An 18,170-nucleotide genomic window follows, 5' to 3' on the forward strand; every position below is an offset into this window, starting at 1 on the left:
GCATTAATGTAATAGCCTGGTTGTACATTATACAGTAAATATTAGTCATGATTCCATTTTTAACACTGCACAAGTAGTTGCCGTGAATTTGTTAAGTTACTAAAACTATTATGCAAAAACTAGTTTTCAGGTCCCAATTTTTCTTCTGCTCTCCAGAAACCAGGTATGGATCTGGCAGACACCTACATCGTATTCGTTCGGCAGAATCAGGACATCCTTCGAGACAGTATCAACGACGAGGTCTGCATCGAGAAGGTGTTTGATGTGAGTTCTTACCATGACAGAAAAATGCTTTTGTCTGGTAACCTAATGTATTAATAATAAAAATAGCTTATATAAAGATTGCATATAAAATATTATTTAAATACAAAGATTAAACATTCCAGATCACTTTATTGCCTCCGGCAGGAAGATTGTTTTGTCCAAGTAGTTACAAGGGAAAAAAAATATGGACATATATATATATGGACAGTAAAGACATTTAAAGCCATTAAAGTAAAATTGAAAAAAACAATACAAATACAAAGGTAGATAACTTAAAATAAAAAAAAAGTACAGGTCCAATTTACATATAATATACAGTGAATAAAACTGGCTAAAAACATTTGGATGATTGCACAGCAAACATTTAGCTAAAGTGTTTTGTCTGCAAATGTGTGACAGACATCGCCATCAGCCAGGCCATTAGTTAACCACAGTTGGAATTATGTATTCTAATGGCTGTGGGGTTTCAGGTTGGTGAGTTTTAGAAACGAGCAGCAGCGTTCTGGATCAACTACAGCTGTCTGATCGACTTTTTAAGCAGACCTGTGAAGACACCGTTGCAGTAATCAATTATACTAAAGATGAACGAATGAATTAGTTTTTCAAGGTCCTGCTGAGACATTAGTCTTTTAATCCTGGAGATGTTCTTTAGGTGATAGAAGGCCGACCTTGTTACTGTCTTTATGTGCCTCTGAAGGTTCAGGTCTGAGTCCATCACTACGCCCAGGTTTGGAGCCTGGCTGGTGGTTTCTAGCTGTATTAACTGAAGCTGTATGCTAACTTTTAAACGCTCTTCCTTTGGTCCAAAGAATATTACTTCAGTTTTGTTTTGATTCAGCTGAAGAAAATTTTGGCCCATCCATGCATTGATTTCTTCTAAGCATTTGCCCAGCGCTTGAATGCGTTCAATAGTCACCTGGTGACATTGTAACGTACAGCTGTGTGTCGTCTGCATAGTTATGATAACTTACGTTGTTGTTTATTAAAATCTGTTAGGGGGAGCATGTAGATATTGAATAGATGGGGCCTAAGATGGAACCTTGGGGAACGCCACATGTGATTTTTGTGGTCTCTGATGTTAAGTTACCTACTGACACAAAAAAGTCCCTGTCCTTCAAGTAGGATTTAAACCACTTGAGTGCTGTACCAGAAAGGCCAACCCAGTTTTGCAGGCACTGTAATAAAATGGAGTGATCAACAGTGTCTGCACTAAGGTCCAATAATACCAGCACTGTGGTTCTTCCACAGTCTGCATTTATACAGATGTCATTGAACACCTTGACAAGAGCAGTCTCTGTACTGTGGTGAGCACAGAAGCCTGACTGGAAGACATCGAAGCGGTTGGTCATTGTTAGGAAGTTGTTTAACTGTTGAAACACAGCTTTTTCAATAATCTTGCTGATGAGGGGGAGGTTTGATATAGACCTGTAGTTCTGTAGGAGCAGCTTGTCCAAGTTGCACCTTTTTCAATAGAGGATTGATAATTGCTGTCGGGGCCTGGGGGAAAACACCTGACAAAAGGGATATGTTTATAATTTGTGTCAAATCAGATGTATAGTCTCTCTTTATAGATAATATAGTGAACCTGAAGTCCAGTCTTTCACCATCTGCATTCAGCTTTTCAACACTCCTTTTTTTCACTTCTGACTGGTGGAGCCCTTCTCCATGGAGACATTTTCTTCCCAGAAACGACTTTCACTTTAATTGGAGCAATTTAATCAATGATGTCCGAGATTTTCGAGTGAAAGTTTTGTACCAACTCATCTAAAGTGTTACAGGGCAAAGTGTAGGTAGAAGAGTAAATCTGGTTAAAGGTTTCATTCTTAAAGATGCGTTTTCTTATCATGTCTCTTTGGCAAACTGAGTCATTGCAGATGATGCTTTCAAAAATAACAGAAAAGTGGTCAGATAGGGCAACATCAGTTACAAACACCTTGGAAATGTTTAGACCCTTAGTGATGATTAAGTCCAAAATATGTCCCTGTTTGTGTTTTTGCTCTTTAACATGTTGAGTCAAATCAAAATTTCTAAGAGTGTCACATAGATCTATTGCACTTCTGTCTTCAGGATTGTCCATGTGAATGTTGAAGTCTCCTACAATAATTAAACAGTCATAATCAACACATATCACAGATGAAAGCTCATCAAAATCACTGAAAATGTTTGTTTGTTTATTATATACATGCAACCTTGTATATAATAAACTGATCTTAACTAACCTCTATGACTTTTTTCACTGGAGCTGCATGTCCTGCCCATGTTCTTTTTATGTATATGTCATAGTTTAAATGTTACTATCTTGAACTATAGGACTTAATGCTTTGTCAAGATGTAAAACCTTTATATTTCACAAAATGTGTGAACTTTTGATATTTCTTGTTGGCTTTTACATTTTATTAAATGTATGGACTTTTGCTATCTGTAGGCCTTATACACCTGGTGGAGGGACAACAGTTGAAAATTAGTTTTGTAGCTAATACTGACACATTTACAGAAATGTTTATTAATGTGTACAGTCCCTGTTAAATAAAAAAATAACTAAATACCAACAGCTTTGTATACAGTCATTTTAAATCCACACTGACCAAAATTCTAACTCTATATCTGTACACATGGTTTATACTGTGTATATCCACTCATTACCAAACCCTATTGTAAGTACTTAATTGGCAACGTAATTTGATAATTAGATAGAATTCAGATTCTTGTGATATGCGGTGTTTGCTTTTGAAATTTCACCAAATGCAGCTGACAGTCAGATGTTTTTACTGTTTGATTCTCCACTTTCAGAGCAGCAGGGGGACTGTGTGATGTTGAAAACAGTGACTTCTTCTGTTGACCTGTTCATCACTTAGGAACACTGAGAGCATTTGGCTCGCTCTGTCGGAACCAAAAACCCTTTTACACCTCATCCCATCCATCCATCTACACATCTCTCCATCCCACGCTGTCTGCTGTCTTCACTGGCTGTTCCCACCTGCGAGATTCAGATTTATAAGAATATTCCAGCGGCGAGTTTTATAACACGCTTCAGTTCACCGTTTTGAGTGAATACAATGATTTAGGCATGGCAGTTCAGGACTTGGTACACATTAGCAGCACGAAGCAGAGCGATGGATTTCTGCCACCCATTGGCTCCTCTGAGAGTTCAGAGTGAGCTTTGAGCTACACTGTGCTGATTTGTGTGTGTGTGTGTGTACATATGTGTGCCTGCTTTTGAGGGAGGAGGACAGAGGAGAATGAGTCTAATGGAGCTCAGAAGCGCCCAGTCATGCACTGAGGAGGAGGTGACAGCGGGGCCTTGAAGTGTCTAAGCTAAGTCCTTCAGTATGAATCTAGTAAACACACACACATTCTCACATGTGCATCTTGTGTGTAACAATAGAAGCAAATGTTGTGTTCAACAGCAGCATCAGGCCCCCCAGCATGAGTGTTTTGAGTGTGGAATTGTCTTGTTTATGGGCCTCTCACTGAGTCAATCAAATTCATTTAAAGCCTCTCCTCTTTAAACACAGATTCCACGAATACAGAGAATGAGTAGTAGAAGCATGAACAATGTGTAGTATATACACACACCTCACATTAGGGGTTGCTTTGTGTTTGTTTGCTTGCTCACTGTTTGTGCTATCTGCATTGAGAATTGCATTCCAAACACACACACACACACAAAGCACTAAAATCACTTTAAACGGTATACCAATTTTTTGCTTGTTATAAATAAATCACCCAATAACATGGTACCAACTCAATGAATTTAGGCATTGTTATGATTTCTGTGACTTTGGATGCGGCATATAATTGTTTCATTGGATGCAGAGAATTCTTTTGATAAGGTTAATTGAAAATTTCTGTTTGTTACCTTACATAAATTTGGATTTGGACATACAGTTTTTGTCATGGATCAGATTACGATATAGCTCACCCAATGCTTGTCTGAAGACAACTGACTGGATTTCTCAGAGCTTCAGTCTTAAAGGAGGCAATAGACAGGGTTGTTCCCTCTCCCCTTTTAATGTTTTCTATATTCATTGAACCGCTGACGGCTACAATTCCTCAAAGCAGAAATATTTATGTAAACCAAACAGCAAATAGAATCCCAAAAATTTGTTTATATGCTGATGATGTGGTGTTGTTTTTTTTTATTTTATTTTTTTATTTTTTTTTATTTCTTTCCAAAATTTTGGATTACTCTATTTTTTGGAAGAAATTAAAGGCCCTTCATATGTCCTGTAATAATTATCTCTTTCCAACTATTCGTTTACAGAATGGAAACATCGGGTACCTAGCCATAAATATTTCAAACAGGCTACTTGACCTGAGGCAATTAAATTATATTCCATTTCTCAAATTAATAGAAAATGACCTCACACATAGGAGAACTCTCCCCTTCTCACTTATGGGAAGGGTGTTTGTAATTAAAATGACGATCCTCCCTAAAATAATTTAATTCAATTCAGTTTTATTTATATAGTGCCAATTCACAACACATATTCAAGTTGATTAAAAGTTTTTCTATTTAAGGAAACCCAGCAGATTGCATCGAGTCAGTGACTTGCAGCATTCACTACTCCTGGATGAGCATGTAGAGACAGTGGACAGTCACTTGCATTGACTTTGCAGCAATCCCTCATACTGAGCATACATGTAGCGACAGCAGAGAGGAAAACTCCCTTTAACAGGAAGAAACCTCCAGCAGAACCAGAACCAGGCTCAGTGTAAGCAGCCATCTGGCACAACCGACTAAGAGAACAGAGCAGAGACAATAAAAGAACACAGAAGCACTGATCCAGGAGTACTTTCTACTGGATGGCAATGGATTAGCACAGTTGAAACTACCATATGCTAAATCTTGAAGAATAAAATAGCCCCCCAAAAAAACACTGAGTGTGCAATATTGCAGAACAGAAAAAAGCCTAATTCCATCACACTGAGTATCATCACCATAACAGAGGAAATTTATCCCATGCTGACTAATAATTTTATCTATTGGAAGCACATAAATAGTGAAGAGAGTTGGCCCAAGCACTACCTTGTGGTACTCTAAACATAACAATGGAGAACCTGGAATCTGTCAGACAAATAACTCAGAAGTAGGTGGTAATGGTGTAATAGTGGGGTTGGCACACTTTTCTTTGCACACTTTGGAGCAATTCATACCAGCGGAACATTGTATAAACACCACAGCCAACTTGAATATTGTTGCTGACCTTGGCCATCCCATTATGACTACAGTCTATTCATCCTCTGGTGCCTGTCATTTCACACAGTTCAAATAATCTCAAACTGGTTTCTTGACCATGACAATCATTCATTGTATTCCTTTATCCACTTCAATATGAGGGGTCAAAGTAACAAAAATTATCTTGAAATGAATTGAAGGTGTGAAATACTGAACATGGTAGAATTGAGTCCCGTAAAAACCAACATGTGATTAATTTCGCCTCTGAAAATAATGATAACAGGGTAAATATTAATGTTATAGATATTAAGGTTATCAAATTTAATGTTGCCTGTTTTCATTTTCTGCCTTGATTTTAGCACCATCATTTTTACCACTTCAGTTTTATCATTCATCGCATTCAGAGTGTAATTTTTGTTACTTCCGGTAGATCGGAAGTAACAGCAGCCCCGGCTAGACAGCCGAGTACTTGTAGTCCATAGCCATTCGCATGCATTTTTAATAGTACGACAGTGATATCGTTTGCCACGGGGTGGAGCAGCCGGGAGTAACAAGTAAAGAGTGCCCCTGGTTGAGTCTCCAGACTCTCCACCTCAGTCTCTCTTTAACAGCCGGGAATCCGGCGCCTTCTCTGGAAGAGGGAGGGAACACTGCTCAGTCGGCTGACAGCTGCCGGAGCTAGCTGGCGCCGAGAAACGTCCAACCTCTTTTTTTAAATTAAGTGGAATCTTAATAAACCGAGTAGATATTTGAAGTTCAACAAACCTACATTCTCGCCTAAAAACATCTTTAAAGTTTATTTGGGGTCAAAGAAAGCATATTATTTACATTTTTATTCTAAATTTTTACCACCATCATCCGCCACTGCTGCACGAGCTCGACCAATTCGATTCGACCCACAATGAATCATGGGACATTGGGGGTTACGGACTACAAAACATCGTTGTCGGGCAGTTGCCATATTCCGATCTACCCTAACTAACAAAAATTACACTGTGAACATAATAAATGATAAAACATAAGTTGTAAAACTGGAGGTGCTAAAATCAAGGCAGTGAATAAAACAGGCATTAATATTTAAACATTAATATTTACAATGTTATCATTTTAATGACCTCCAGATTCACGGATTCTAATTTTCACAGAGGTGAAATTAATCACGTTTGTTTTTACGATGCTTAATTTGATCATGTTCAGTATTTCACACCTTCAATTAATTTCAGGTTAATTTTTGTTGCTTTGACCCTTCATATTTCAATATCCATATTTTAATTCAATGTTTTTTAGGTGAGATACACTCATGAATATAAGGTCCGACAAATCTGCAGCAGTTGGATGCTATCAAATCAATATAGAACAAAATACAGTGGTTGGACAATGAAACTGAAACGCCTGGTTTTAGACCGCAATAATTTATTAGTATGGTGTAGGGCCTCCTTTTGCGGCCAATACGGTGTCAATTTGTCTTGGGAATGACATATACAAGTCCTGCACAGTCGTCAGAGGGATTTTAAGCCATTCTTCTTGCAGGATAGTGGTCAGGTCACTACGTGATACTGGTGGAGGAAAACGTTTCCTGACTCGCTCCTCCAAAACACCCCAAAGTGGCTCAATAATATTTAGATCTGGTGACTGTGAAGGCCATGGGAGATGTTCAACTTCACTTTCATGTTCATCAAACCAATCTTTCACCAGTCTTGCTCTGTGTATTGGTGCATTGTCATCCTGATACACGGCACCGCCTTCAGGATAGAATGTTTGAACCATTGGATGCACATGGTCCTCAAGAATGGTTCGGTAGTCCTTGGCAGTGACGCGCCCATCTAGCACAAGTATTGGGCCAAGGGAATGCCATGATATGGCAGCCCAAACCATCACTGATCCACCCCCATGCTTCACTCTGGGCATGCAACAGTCTGGGTGGTACGCTTCTTTGGGGCTTCTCCACACCGTAACTCTCCCGGATGTGTGGAAAACAGTAAAGGTGGACTCATCAGAGAACAATACATGTTTCACATTGTCCACAGCCCAAGATTTGCGCTCCTTGCACCATTGAAACCGACGATTGACATTGGCATGAGTGACCAAAGGTTTGGCTATAGCCAGCCTGGCCGTGTATATTAACCCTGTGGAGCTCCCGACGGACAGTTCTGGTGGAAACAGGAGAGTTGACGTGCACATTTAATTCTGCTGTGATTTGGGCAGCCATGGTTTTATGTTTTTTGGATACAATCCGGGTTAGCACCCGAACATCCCTTTCAGACAGCTTCCTCTTGCGTCCACAGTTAATCCTGTTGGATGTGGTTCGTCCTTCTTGATGGTATGCTGACATTACCCTGGATACCGTGGCTCTTGATACATCACAAAGACTTGCTGTCTTGGTCACAGATGCGACAGCAAGACGTGCACCAACAATTTGTCCTCTTTTGAACTCTGGTTTGTCACCCATAATGTTGTGTGCATTTCAATATTTTGAGCAAAACTGTGCTCTTACCCTGCTAATTGAACCTTCACACTCTGCTCTTACTGGTGCAATGTGGAATCAATGAAGACTGGCTACCAAGCTGGTCCAATTTAGCCATGAAACCTCCCACACTAAAATGACAGGTGTTTCAGTTTCATTGTCCAACCCCTGTAAAAGCGGGATCATGGGAAACAGCTGCCAATCAAAAAGTTGTGTGCCATGTTTAAAACTTTGGAGTTTAGTTTTTGATTGGTCAAATTTAAAACAGTAAAAACAACATTGATTAGGATGCTAATCTAATGGGTATTAGATTAGCATCGTAACAACAGAAGCTGATTTTCCCTCATCTTCCTGCATTTTATTTTGAAATCAACTAGATCAATGCTCTGCTTACAGCTCATTATTTTCTGACAGAATGAAAAAAGTTATTTTTGACTCAGTTTTGAGTCTGTTGGTCTTTTAATATCATCATGTGGTTTTAATAAATCTTGCTCTAAATGCTGTTTAACTCCAATTTTTCGGCTGCTGGCAAGGATCAGAGATAAGCTGATTAGGATTGTGAACTCAAATCAGATATCTACAGCACAAACAGAAAAACGTCTTTAGTTAAAACAAAATCCTTATTACAATAAAAAAGTCCAGAAGTACAGGGAATTTAATACCTTGATTGTCTAATCATAAGCAAATATTCATATAAAGTAGAAGGAGCATAAACAGTAGAACAGAGGGTGGCAGGACAAGAGGGTGAAGAGGATCACTGGGAAACTGCATCCAAATCTTGAGCTATGATCTCTTTTGCAGAGTTGTCTGCATAAAACTATGAAACATAGAATATAATAAAGAGTTCACACTCCACTAAGTTAGGTTAACACTAAAAGCCAATCTTAGGAAATCTGTATTTTTCTATGTACAAGGAAAAGAAAAATGCTCTGAATGTACAGCCAGAATGTCAGAATGTAATTTGGATAAGAAAATGGGTAGCTGAATAGTGCCCAAGACAAGCAAGTTGATCCCAACCGAACAGGTTGAACTATTAGTAGGTAACATTGCAGATGTTCAGGACAACCTAAATATTTTTGGATTCTCAGAGTAGTTAAAAATACTGATCCACAATCAACAGCAATCAAACTGTTTCCTCCATTTTTCTCCATTTTTTTCTAACACCGAGACAAACTGAGCACCAGCTCCATGGGTAAACATGCAAAAGGAAGGTTTTGTTTACTTAACATCTTCTATAGATGCTTTGTGCAGACACAAGAGATAGAAACAGTAAAAATAACACAATAATAATAATAACTAATTTTCCTAAATGAAACACGTTCTGCTTAGAAACCTGACCTATTAACCCCTGAGTAGCTTTTATCTTCCAGTTCACATTCTTTCTGCTTATCTGAAAATTATCACACAAGGTATTAACAAATTGAATAGTAGAAAACACATGATAAACTCTACTTATCAACATGATCAACAACCCAAATAATTTTTTTAATGCAAGCCAGTTTTTAAATTCGTATTTATGACAGAAGTGGGAAAGAATTCATTCTGGAAGTCAAAGAAATTAAGTTAGAGACTGTTATTGAACTTGAACATTCATTTGTGAGTTAGCATATGCTGCCCTGCTGCTTAGACTGAAAAAACTACTAATTTGCTTGAGTATAATTAGGAGGCATGATGAAGGAGATCAGACGTTGCTCAGACCCTAAATGAAATTAAATATTTATAAAATCCTTCAATGATCATGGACATGCTGTGACTTTTCTTAAGTGCATGAAATGAACTTCAAGAGTTTTTTGTTCTCTTAAATTGGAAGGTAATCACAGATCTTGTCATTATGAGTTTAATAACTGTTTTCAGATCCCTCCAGCTGTATTGGAAGGAAGATCTGCATATTATGAGTCATCAATGTGTCAGAATGATTTCTCTGTGCTTTCTTTCTTTCGTCCGGGTGGTATCTGAATCAAGCCACTGAATGTGCATATTTTAATGCTTCAAATAAAATATGGGGGCTGATTTTCTTTATTCCTCTTGTGTCTTTTTGAAGTTCAAAGCAGAGCCCTGAACTCTTCCTTGACATGCAGTAATCACCAGTTTTCATTAAACCGGAGATCTTTGAATAAGTTAAAGCTGTCCGCTCTCTGACTTGTACTGCTTAATGCTGTAGATCCATTGACCTTGTGTTTTACTGTTGTCTGCAGGACTGAAAGAAAGTGCAAGATGTCAGTGAGTAAACTGTTATCATTAAGTCTGAAGGCAGATACAACTAGAAAAATGTGCATTTCCTGCGAAAATGCAGTGTGAATGCTGTAAGCTGAATTTTTTAGCTGAAAGCTGGCAGAAATAAGCTGAAATTGACTGCAACAAATCTGCTGAAATCTGATAAAGTAGTAGAAATAGCAGAAACAGCAAAGAAAAACTGTCATCTGATCTGTTTGAGCAGGAAGACTATTAGCTATAAAACAGCTTAACAATGAAAAGTTACCTCAAAACTATTTGTTGAAAGAGTTGTTGAAATGCAAGGACTGACAAAAACTTTAAAAAAACAGGAAAGAGCTACCATAGATGAGCTGAAAAAGCATAGACTGAAGCAAAAATATAGCCTAAGAAGTTGAAGTCAGTGCTAAAATACATAAGAAATAGTAGAAATTTCAGAACAAATGAACTAACAACAAATACAGTGAAGAAACACAAAAACAAACAAGAAATTGCCGAAAAACGCAAAAGTGTTCTTCAGCTAAGAGAGAAGAGAGGAGAAAGAGAAGCAAAAATGCTAACATTAGCATATTGGCTATCACTAGCATGAAGGCTGATATTAATTTAACTCATCTACCATGCAAAAAGCAATATATAAGCTAAAATTAGCTAAAATGCCAATACGTATTACAGCCTATATTCACAAGTCTATGAAATTGCCATTTAAAATTATTCACTCTTCAGCATTCACACAATAATAATAATAATAAACTAGAAAATTTCTGAAGACATTTAGATGGGGCCTGCCTCTTGATGCGTGCTTCTCGGACCAGAGCCAAAGGTTGCGTGGCTGAGGTACAAAACCAAACCAACAGAACGGTGTCCATCGTGATTGAGGGTAGAAGGTTAAGATATCTATCTAGACATGTTCTTGTTTCACCAGTAATCATGCATCCTTGCATTGCTTTGGCTGTTGCCAATAAATAAAGAGTCCAGTTTAGAGATGTGTAGTAATAGGTGTCACCAGGCAATGGCATGGGAGTCAGGCCACTCACTGTTCTCCCTTCATTGCAATGGCAGGCCCCAACAAAGGAATGTTGAGGCTTTTAGTTTGTAAATATCCGTGAGTTTATTTCGAAAGGATAAAGTATATCCATTTCCATCACAGAGTCCCAGCAATAGTGTTAAGACCAATGCTGCAATTATTGCTGTGTGAAATATGAAGACGTTTATTTTGTAGGGTATGTCTAGGTGTTGTTTTGAAAGTCCAGTATAGTTGTCCTTTCAGGTCTGGCGTACTTCCACTACATATAAAGAACCTTGTTGCTATTCTAAAATCATTATGTATGCTATTATCAACTTAAAAAATTACTACTAATTTTGAATGTTTCAGTAAGCTTTAGTTTAAAAGGCCAACATGGTCCTATTTCCAACATTGGGTGAGCTCCAACAGTAGTGTGAAGCCCTGTCCTGCAATTATTTATAATTTAAAATGTAAAGGCTTTTATTTTGTAAAGCATGTTTTGTCTTATTTTGAAAATCCAGCGTGGTTGTCCTTTCAGGTCTGGGTTACTTTCATTAGTTACGTAGAACCTGCTTACTATTCTAAAATCATTATGTATACTATTATCAGCTTAAATAATCACTAGTAACTATTAAAGATTGAGGCTTTTATTTTGAAAATTTAGTAATCCTTATTTTAAAGGGCTGACCTGGTCCTATTTCCTACACTGGATGAGCTCCAACATTAGTGTGAAGCCCAGTGCTGCAATTTTCTATAGTTTAAAATGTAAAGGATTTTATTTTGTAGAGCATGTTTTGTCTTATTTTCAAAATCTAGCAGGGTTGTCCTTTCAAGTCTGGGTTATTTCCATTAGTCATATAGAACCTTCTTGCTCGGCTGAAATCTTTGTGTATGCTATTATCAGCTTTAAAAAAATAATTTGTAAATGTGGAAGGTTGATGTTCAGTGTGAAAAAAAGGCTTTTATTTTGTAGAGTATGTGTAGGTCTTATTTTGAAAGTCTAGTGTGGCTGTCAGCTATGACTGACTTATTGTGATCACTCATGGATGCTTCTGCCCTGGGCTCATTCTCAGAGCCATTCTTTGTCTGAGGTTACATAAGTTCACTGGCAGCTGTGTTCTGTTGCTATGGTAATTAATGAGCGCCCAACAGCTGCTGTTTCTCACTCACGCAGCAACACACTTTGTATCTCATCATGGCCTGGCTTCATAACATGGTGGCACATGCTCCCGAACTACTGCCCATAACTCGGAAACCGTAAGGGCTATCAACGTCATTCTTGCACCGTTTTTCTGAAAACGGACAGGGGAACGAGAATATTAACAAATTATTGTTAAAAATATAATAATAAAGGCACAACACTAGGTGAAAAAATGGGAAAAAAGGAGAAAAACACAAAAATGCCTGAACATGCTCTCGAACACCGTCTAATACTTCGGAAACTATAACGGCTATCAATTTAATTCATGCACTGTATTAATCAGCAGGCCTTGGTGAACAATCATGGAGTTTCTCAATTTTCTACAAAAATCTGTCTGGGAGGTGTGACCCTGTGAAAAAGTGGATCATTTTGACCATTTTTAACCTGAGTGAAGGTGAATATTTCACTGTCAAACAAACCTACTTCACGAGGAAACGATAAAAGGTATCCAAATACTTTTTGGACCGTAGGTATCAGCAGGGATGGGTGAACAATCCTGGAGATTTTCACATGTCTACATAAATCTGTGTTGGAGATGTGACAGTGTAGAAAAGTGGATAATTTAGAAATTTTGAAATTTCAAACGATTTTGGGAAGGACAGATTTGGTACTCCTAAACAAACCTTTTTTATGACAAAACGATAAAAGGTATCAAAAGAATTCCTTCACGGCGAGCGCCAGCAAGGTCTGAAGATAAACCTGCACAAGGCTCATGTCTCTACCTTGAACGGTTAATGAGAGGCGGCGATTCGAAAACATGTGACTTTAAGGATTTTTTGCTCAGATTTTTTCTGAAATTCCTATAGATTTCCTATTTAAGGTGTCTTGACTTTGCGTTGCTTTGGGGCGTGTTGCCGGACAACTGTTTGTCCCACATCAATGAGGGTGACATTTTTTTAATTGCGAAAGAGCAACCTACGTTTTGATACATAATTTGTATAGGTAGAGTGAAAATTGAGCGAGTGAAGAGAGTTTGTTCGTTCTTTTTCAGGTTATTCAAAAATCTACAGTGTACACTCTAGCAACAGAAGAATTCCGTCATTGGATTACATTATAAAACAAAAAATCTGAAAAAGTTGTAATAAAGTTTGAATCCAAATTGTAGAAAAACTGTAAAAGATATCAAAAAATTTAATTATACAATAATAGCAGAGGGCTGTGAAAGCATTTTAAAAGTTGAATGGTGTTTCTAGCTGAAAGTATGCGGAAGTAGTTAAATGGCAAAAACAGTGAATTTTTAGCAGAATGTTTGAGGTTTCCCATTCATTTCAATGGGAGCAAAAAAAACACAAAAAGCTGAATATTTTAAAAAGTATATAAGTTATAAATACCAAAAGTCATAGCCGGAATGTCCTGAAAGGACTGAATATTGTAAAATTTGAACGGTTGAAATAGCACAAAGTATGCAGGAGGAGTAGCGAATCAAAAAGTGTACGGAAGCAACAAGAACTAGAAAAATTGCTGTTTCTGTGAAACGGCACGTGAGAATGCATTCTGCACAATGAACGAAGCAGAAGATGTTGAAGAAATTTGAAAAAGTAACAATAAGCAGTAATTAGCTGAAGAACCCAAGAAAGAGAACAAGCCAGAAAGAAGATAAAAGCAGAAAGGAGAGAGAAGAGAAAGAAACATAAAGGATAGAAAGAGAAAAAAGGAAAAAGGGGGAAAGAAGCAAAAAGAATAGAAAGAGAAGAACGAGGCAGAAAGGAGAAATAGAGGGACAAGAAAAGGAAGGGACAGAAGTAGAAAGGATAGAAAGAGAGATGCTAATATTGGCTATCACTATAATGAAGGCTGACATTGATTTACTCCTAGTATGCAAAAAGCAGTGTAAAAGCTGAAATTAGCTAAAATGCTAAGGCTAGCTAAATGTTAATATAGTAAAACTAGCATGTTGGCTAATATTAACTCAGTCCATCCATAATGCTTAGTACAGCAAATGTGTATGAAATTGTCCTTTAAAATGATTCACTCTTGTTCAGGTATTTGAACACCAGTATAAGCTGTTTAAGCACCTGATATCAAGTGGCTGCTGTTTTGTTGCTGCCCTGGGACTTATGAAGATGGTCTTACCATCATAAGTCACAGAGTAGTGCTTTCTTACTGGTTCTGATAAATTTGGACCTGGTTCTGTTAGTGTTCCTAACTGGTTCTCATGGATATTTCTACCAGGTTCTGATGGGGATTTGCTCTTGGATCTGATGGAGTTTGGGTCTGGGTCTGATAGAGTTTTCTTTCTGGTTCTGATTGAGTTTGGACCTGGTTCTAATGGACAGTTCCTAACTGGTTCTGATGGATATTTCTACCAAGTTCTGATGGGGATTTCCTCTTGGTTCTGGTGGACCTGGTTCTGGTGGAGGGTCCCTAACTTGTTCTGATGGAGTTTGGGTCCAGTTCTGAAGGAGATTTGTTCCAGGTTCTGATAGAGTTTGTACATGGTTCTGATGGGTGTTTGTATATGGTTCTGATTGAGATTTATACAAGTTTCTGATGGAGATTTGCTCCGTTCTAGGTTCTGATGTGCTAACAGCCTATATGCCAAAGTCTATGAAATTGCCTTTTAAATTTAATCACTGTTGTCTAGTTGTTAGAACAGCAGTACATGTTGTTTAAGTGCCACACACAAAATGGCCACCATGTAGTTGCCTCCAATCAAGATGGTCAAAGGGCTTGGGATCGGATCAGATTTTTGTTATTGAAATGAATGAAAATGAGGATGGCCGAGCTACTCACCCTATCTCTAAGGGAGTGCCCGGCCACCCTACAGAGGAAGCTCATTTCAGCCGCTTGTATCCGGGATCTCGTTCTTTCGGTCAATACCCAAAGTTTATGGCCATAGGTGAGGGTAGGAACGTAGACCGACCGGTAAATTGAGAGCTTTGCTTTTCGACTCAGCTCTCTCTTCACCACAACGGACCTGCACAGTGCCCCCATTATTGTGGCAGCCGCACCGATCCGTCTGTCGATCTCCCGCTCCATTCTTCCCTCACTCGTGAACAAGACCCCGAGATACTTAAACTCCTCCACTTGAGGCAGGAACTCCCCTCCAACCTGAAGAGGACAAGCCACCCTTTTGCGGTCGAGTACCATGGCCTCGGACTTGGAGGAGCTGATCCTCATCCCAGCCGCTTCACACTCGGCTGTGAACCGCCACAGCGCATGCTGTAGGTCTTGGCTAGAGGGGGCCAGCAGGACCACATCATCCGCAAAAAGAAGAGACGAAATCCACCGGTCCCCAAACCAGACCCCCTCCGGCCCTTGGCTGCGTCTAGAAATCCTGTCCATAAAAGTTATGAATAGGACCGGTGACAAAGGGCAGCCCTGCCGGAGTCCAACATGCACCGGGAACAGGTCCGACTTAGTGCCGGCAATGCGGACCAAACTTCTGCTCCGCTCGTACACGGACCGGATGGCCCTTAATAAAGGGCCCCCAATTCCATACTCCTGGAGCAACCCCCACAGGGCATCACGAGGGACACAGTCGAATGCCTTCTCCAGGTCCACAAAACACATGTGAACCGGTTGGGCAAACTCCCATGAACCCTCGAGCACCCTGTAGAGGCTATAGAGCTGGTCCAGTGTTCCACGGCCGGGACGAAAACCACACTGCTCCTCCTGAAGCCGAGGTTCGACTATCGGCCGGACTCTCCTCTCCAATACCCTGGCATAGGCTTTACCAAGGAGGCTCAGGAGTGTGATCCCCCTGTTGTTGGAACACACCCTCCGCTCCCCCTTCTTATGAAGGCGGACCACCACCCCAGTCTGCCAGTCCAGAGGAACTGTCCCCGACCGCCACGCAATGTTGAAGAGGCGTGTCAACCATGACAGCCCTACGACATCCAGAGACTTGAGGTACTCAGGGCGGATCTCATCCACCCCCGAAGCCTTGCCACGGCGGATCTTTTTAACCACCTCGATGACTTCAGCCTGGGTGATGAAAGAGTCCAACTCTGAGTCCCCAGCCTCTGTTTCCACCACGGAATGCGTGATGGCAGGATTGAGGAGATCCTCGAAGTACTCCTTCCATCGCCCGATAATGTCCTCAGTCGAGGTCTGCAGTCTCCCACCCCCACTATAAACAGTGTTGGCGAAGCACTGCTTCCCCCTCCTGAGGCGCCGGACGATTTGCCAGAATCGCTTCGAGGCCATCCGGTAGTCCTTCTCCATGGCCTCACCAAACTCCTCCCAGGCCCAAGTTTTTGCCTCTGCCCACAGCCCGGGCCGCAGCACGCTTGACCTCACGGTACCCGTCAGCCGCCTCAGGAGTCCCACAAGCCAATCACAGCCGATAGGACTCCTTCTTCAGCTTGACAGCATCCCTTACTGCCGGTGTCCACCACCGGGTTCTGGGATTGCCGCCGCGACAGGCACCACAGACCTTGCGGCCGCAGCTACGGGCAGCAGCATCGACAATAGATGCGGAGAACATGTTCCACTCGAACTCTATGTCCCCAACATCCCCTGGGAACTGTTCGAAGCTCTCCCGGAGGTAGGAGTTGAATACATCCCTGGCCGAGGGCTCCGCCAGGCGTTCCCAGCAGACTCTCACTATGCGCTTGGGCCTGCCAAGTCTGTCCGGCTTTCTCCTCGTCCAGCAGATCCAACTCACCACCAGGTGGTGATCAGTGGACAGCTCAGCCCCTCTCTTCACCCAAGTGTCCAAAACATGCGGCCGAAGGTCTGATGATACGACAAAAAAAGTCGATCATTGACCTCCTGCCTAGGGTGTCCTGGTGCCAAGTGCACTGATGGACACCCTTATGTTTGAACATGGTGTTCGTTATGGACAATCCTTGACTAGCACAGAAGTCCAATAACAAAACACCACTCGGATTCAGATCAGGGAGGCCATTCCTCCCGATCACGCCTCTCCAGGTGTCACTGTCGTTCCCCACGTGGGCGTTGAAGTCCCCCCTCAGAATAATGGAGTCCCTCCTTGAACCTCCACCTTAATGTGGTGGAGGGGTTTGAGTGCTCAAATGATCCTAGAGGCTATGTTGTCTGGGGCCTAAATGCCCCTGGTAGGGTCTCCCATGGCAAACAGGCTCTAGGTGATGGGTCAGACAAAGAGTGGTTCAAGAATCCCTCATGAGGACCAAAATATCGAGGCACGTGACATCGCCCGGTACGGCAGAGCCGGGGTCCCACCCTGGAGCCAGGCCTGGGGTTGGGACTCGTCGGAGAGCGCCTGGTGGCCGGGTTGCTCCTCGCGGCACCCGGCCGGGCCAGGCCCGAACGAGAGGCGCGAGGCCATCCCCCAGTGGGCCCACCACCTGCAGGGGGAACCGTGAGGGACTGGTGCAAAGAGGATTGGGTGAATGCATTCTCACTGATAAAGAGAAACAGGATCTCTATTGTATGAATGCCTTCAGCATTCACACAATGACTGCCCTTGAATGACTGAACATCTGTAACTACATTTACAGAATGCAGTATAGCTTTTATCTCAGGGATATTGGCACCTGTACAAGGAATACTGCAGCATTGACCTTATAGGTCTTCCTCAGACTATTTACTTATAGTGACCTGACTTCACAAACAGGCTTAAGCATGTTTTTTTATCAAGAATGTGCTTTAATGGTTTTTATCTCGAATTAATTGCTGCACAATAGCTTAAATGTTTAATCCCTATATTAATTTTACCCTGATCAAAGAAATTTCAAGCCAGGTAAATACATTCTAATTATCAAACAGTGCAGTCGGATTCAGTTTATTATTTAAATTGGTTGAAACGTTTTTCTATCTAATGAAAGCCAGCAGATTGCATCGAGTCAGTGACTTGCAGAATTCACTCCTCCTGGATGAGCATGTAGTGACAGTGGAGAGTTGCTTGCATTGTCTTTTCAGC

General features: G+C 40.6%; 1 protein-coding gene across 1 annotated transcript in view; it reads left to right on the forward strand.

Moving 5' to 3' along the window:
• The window catches only part of cadps2 (Ca++-dependent secretion activator 2), a 347,960-nt gene that overhangs the window by 319,391 nt on the left and 10,399 nt on the right, over window positions 1–18,170 (forward strand). The window contains exon 28 of the mRNA XM_047345888.1: window positions 157–264. Within this exon, the coding sequence (XP_047201844.1) occupies window positions 157–264 (108 nt within the window). The remainder of the gene's footprint in view (window positions 1–156; window positions 265–18,170) is intronic.

This window comes from Girardinichthys multiradiatus, chromosome 2 (assembly GCF_021462225.1).
Source record: "Girardinichthys multiradiatus isolate DD_20200921_A chromosome 2, DD_fGirMul_XY1, whole genome shotgun sequence".
Lineage (NCBI taxonomy): Eukaryota > Metazoa > Chordata > Actinopteri > Cyprinodontiformes > Goodeidae > Girardinichthys > Girardinichthys multiradiatus.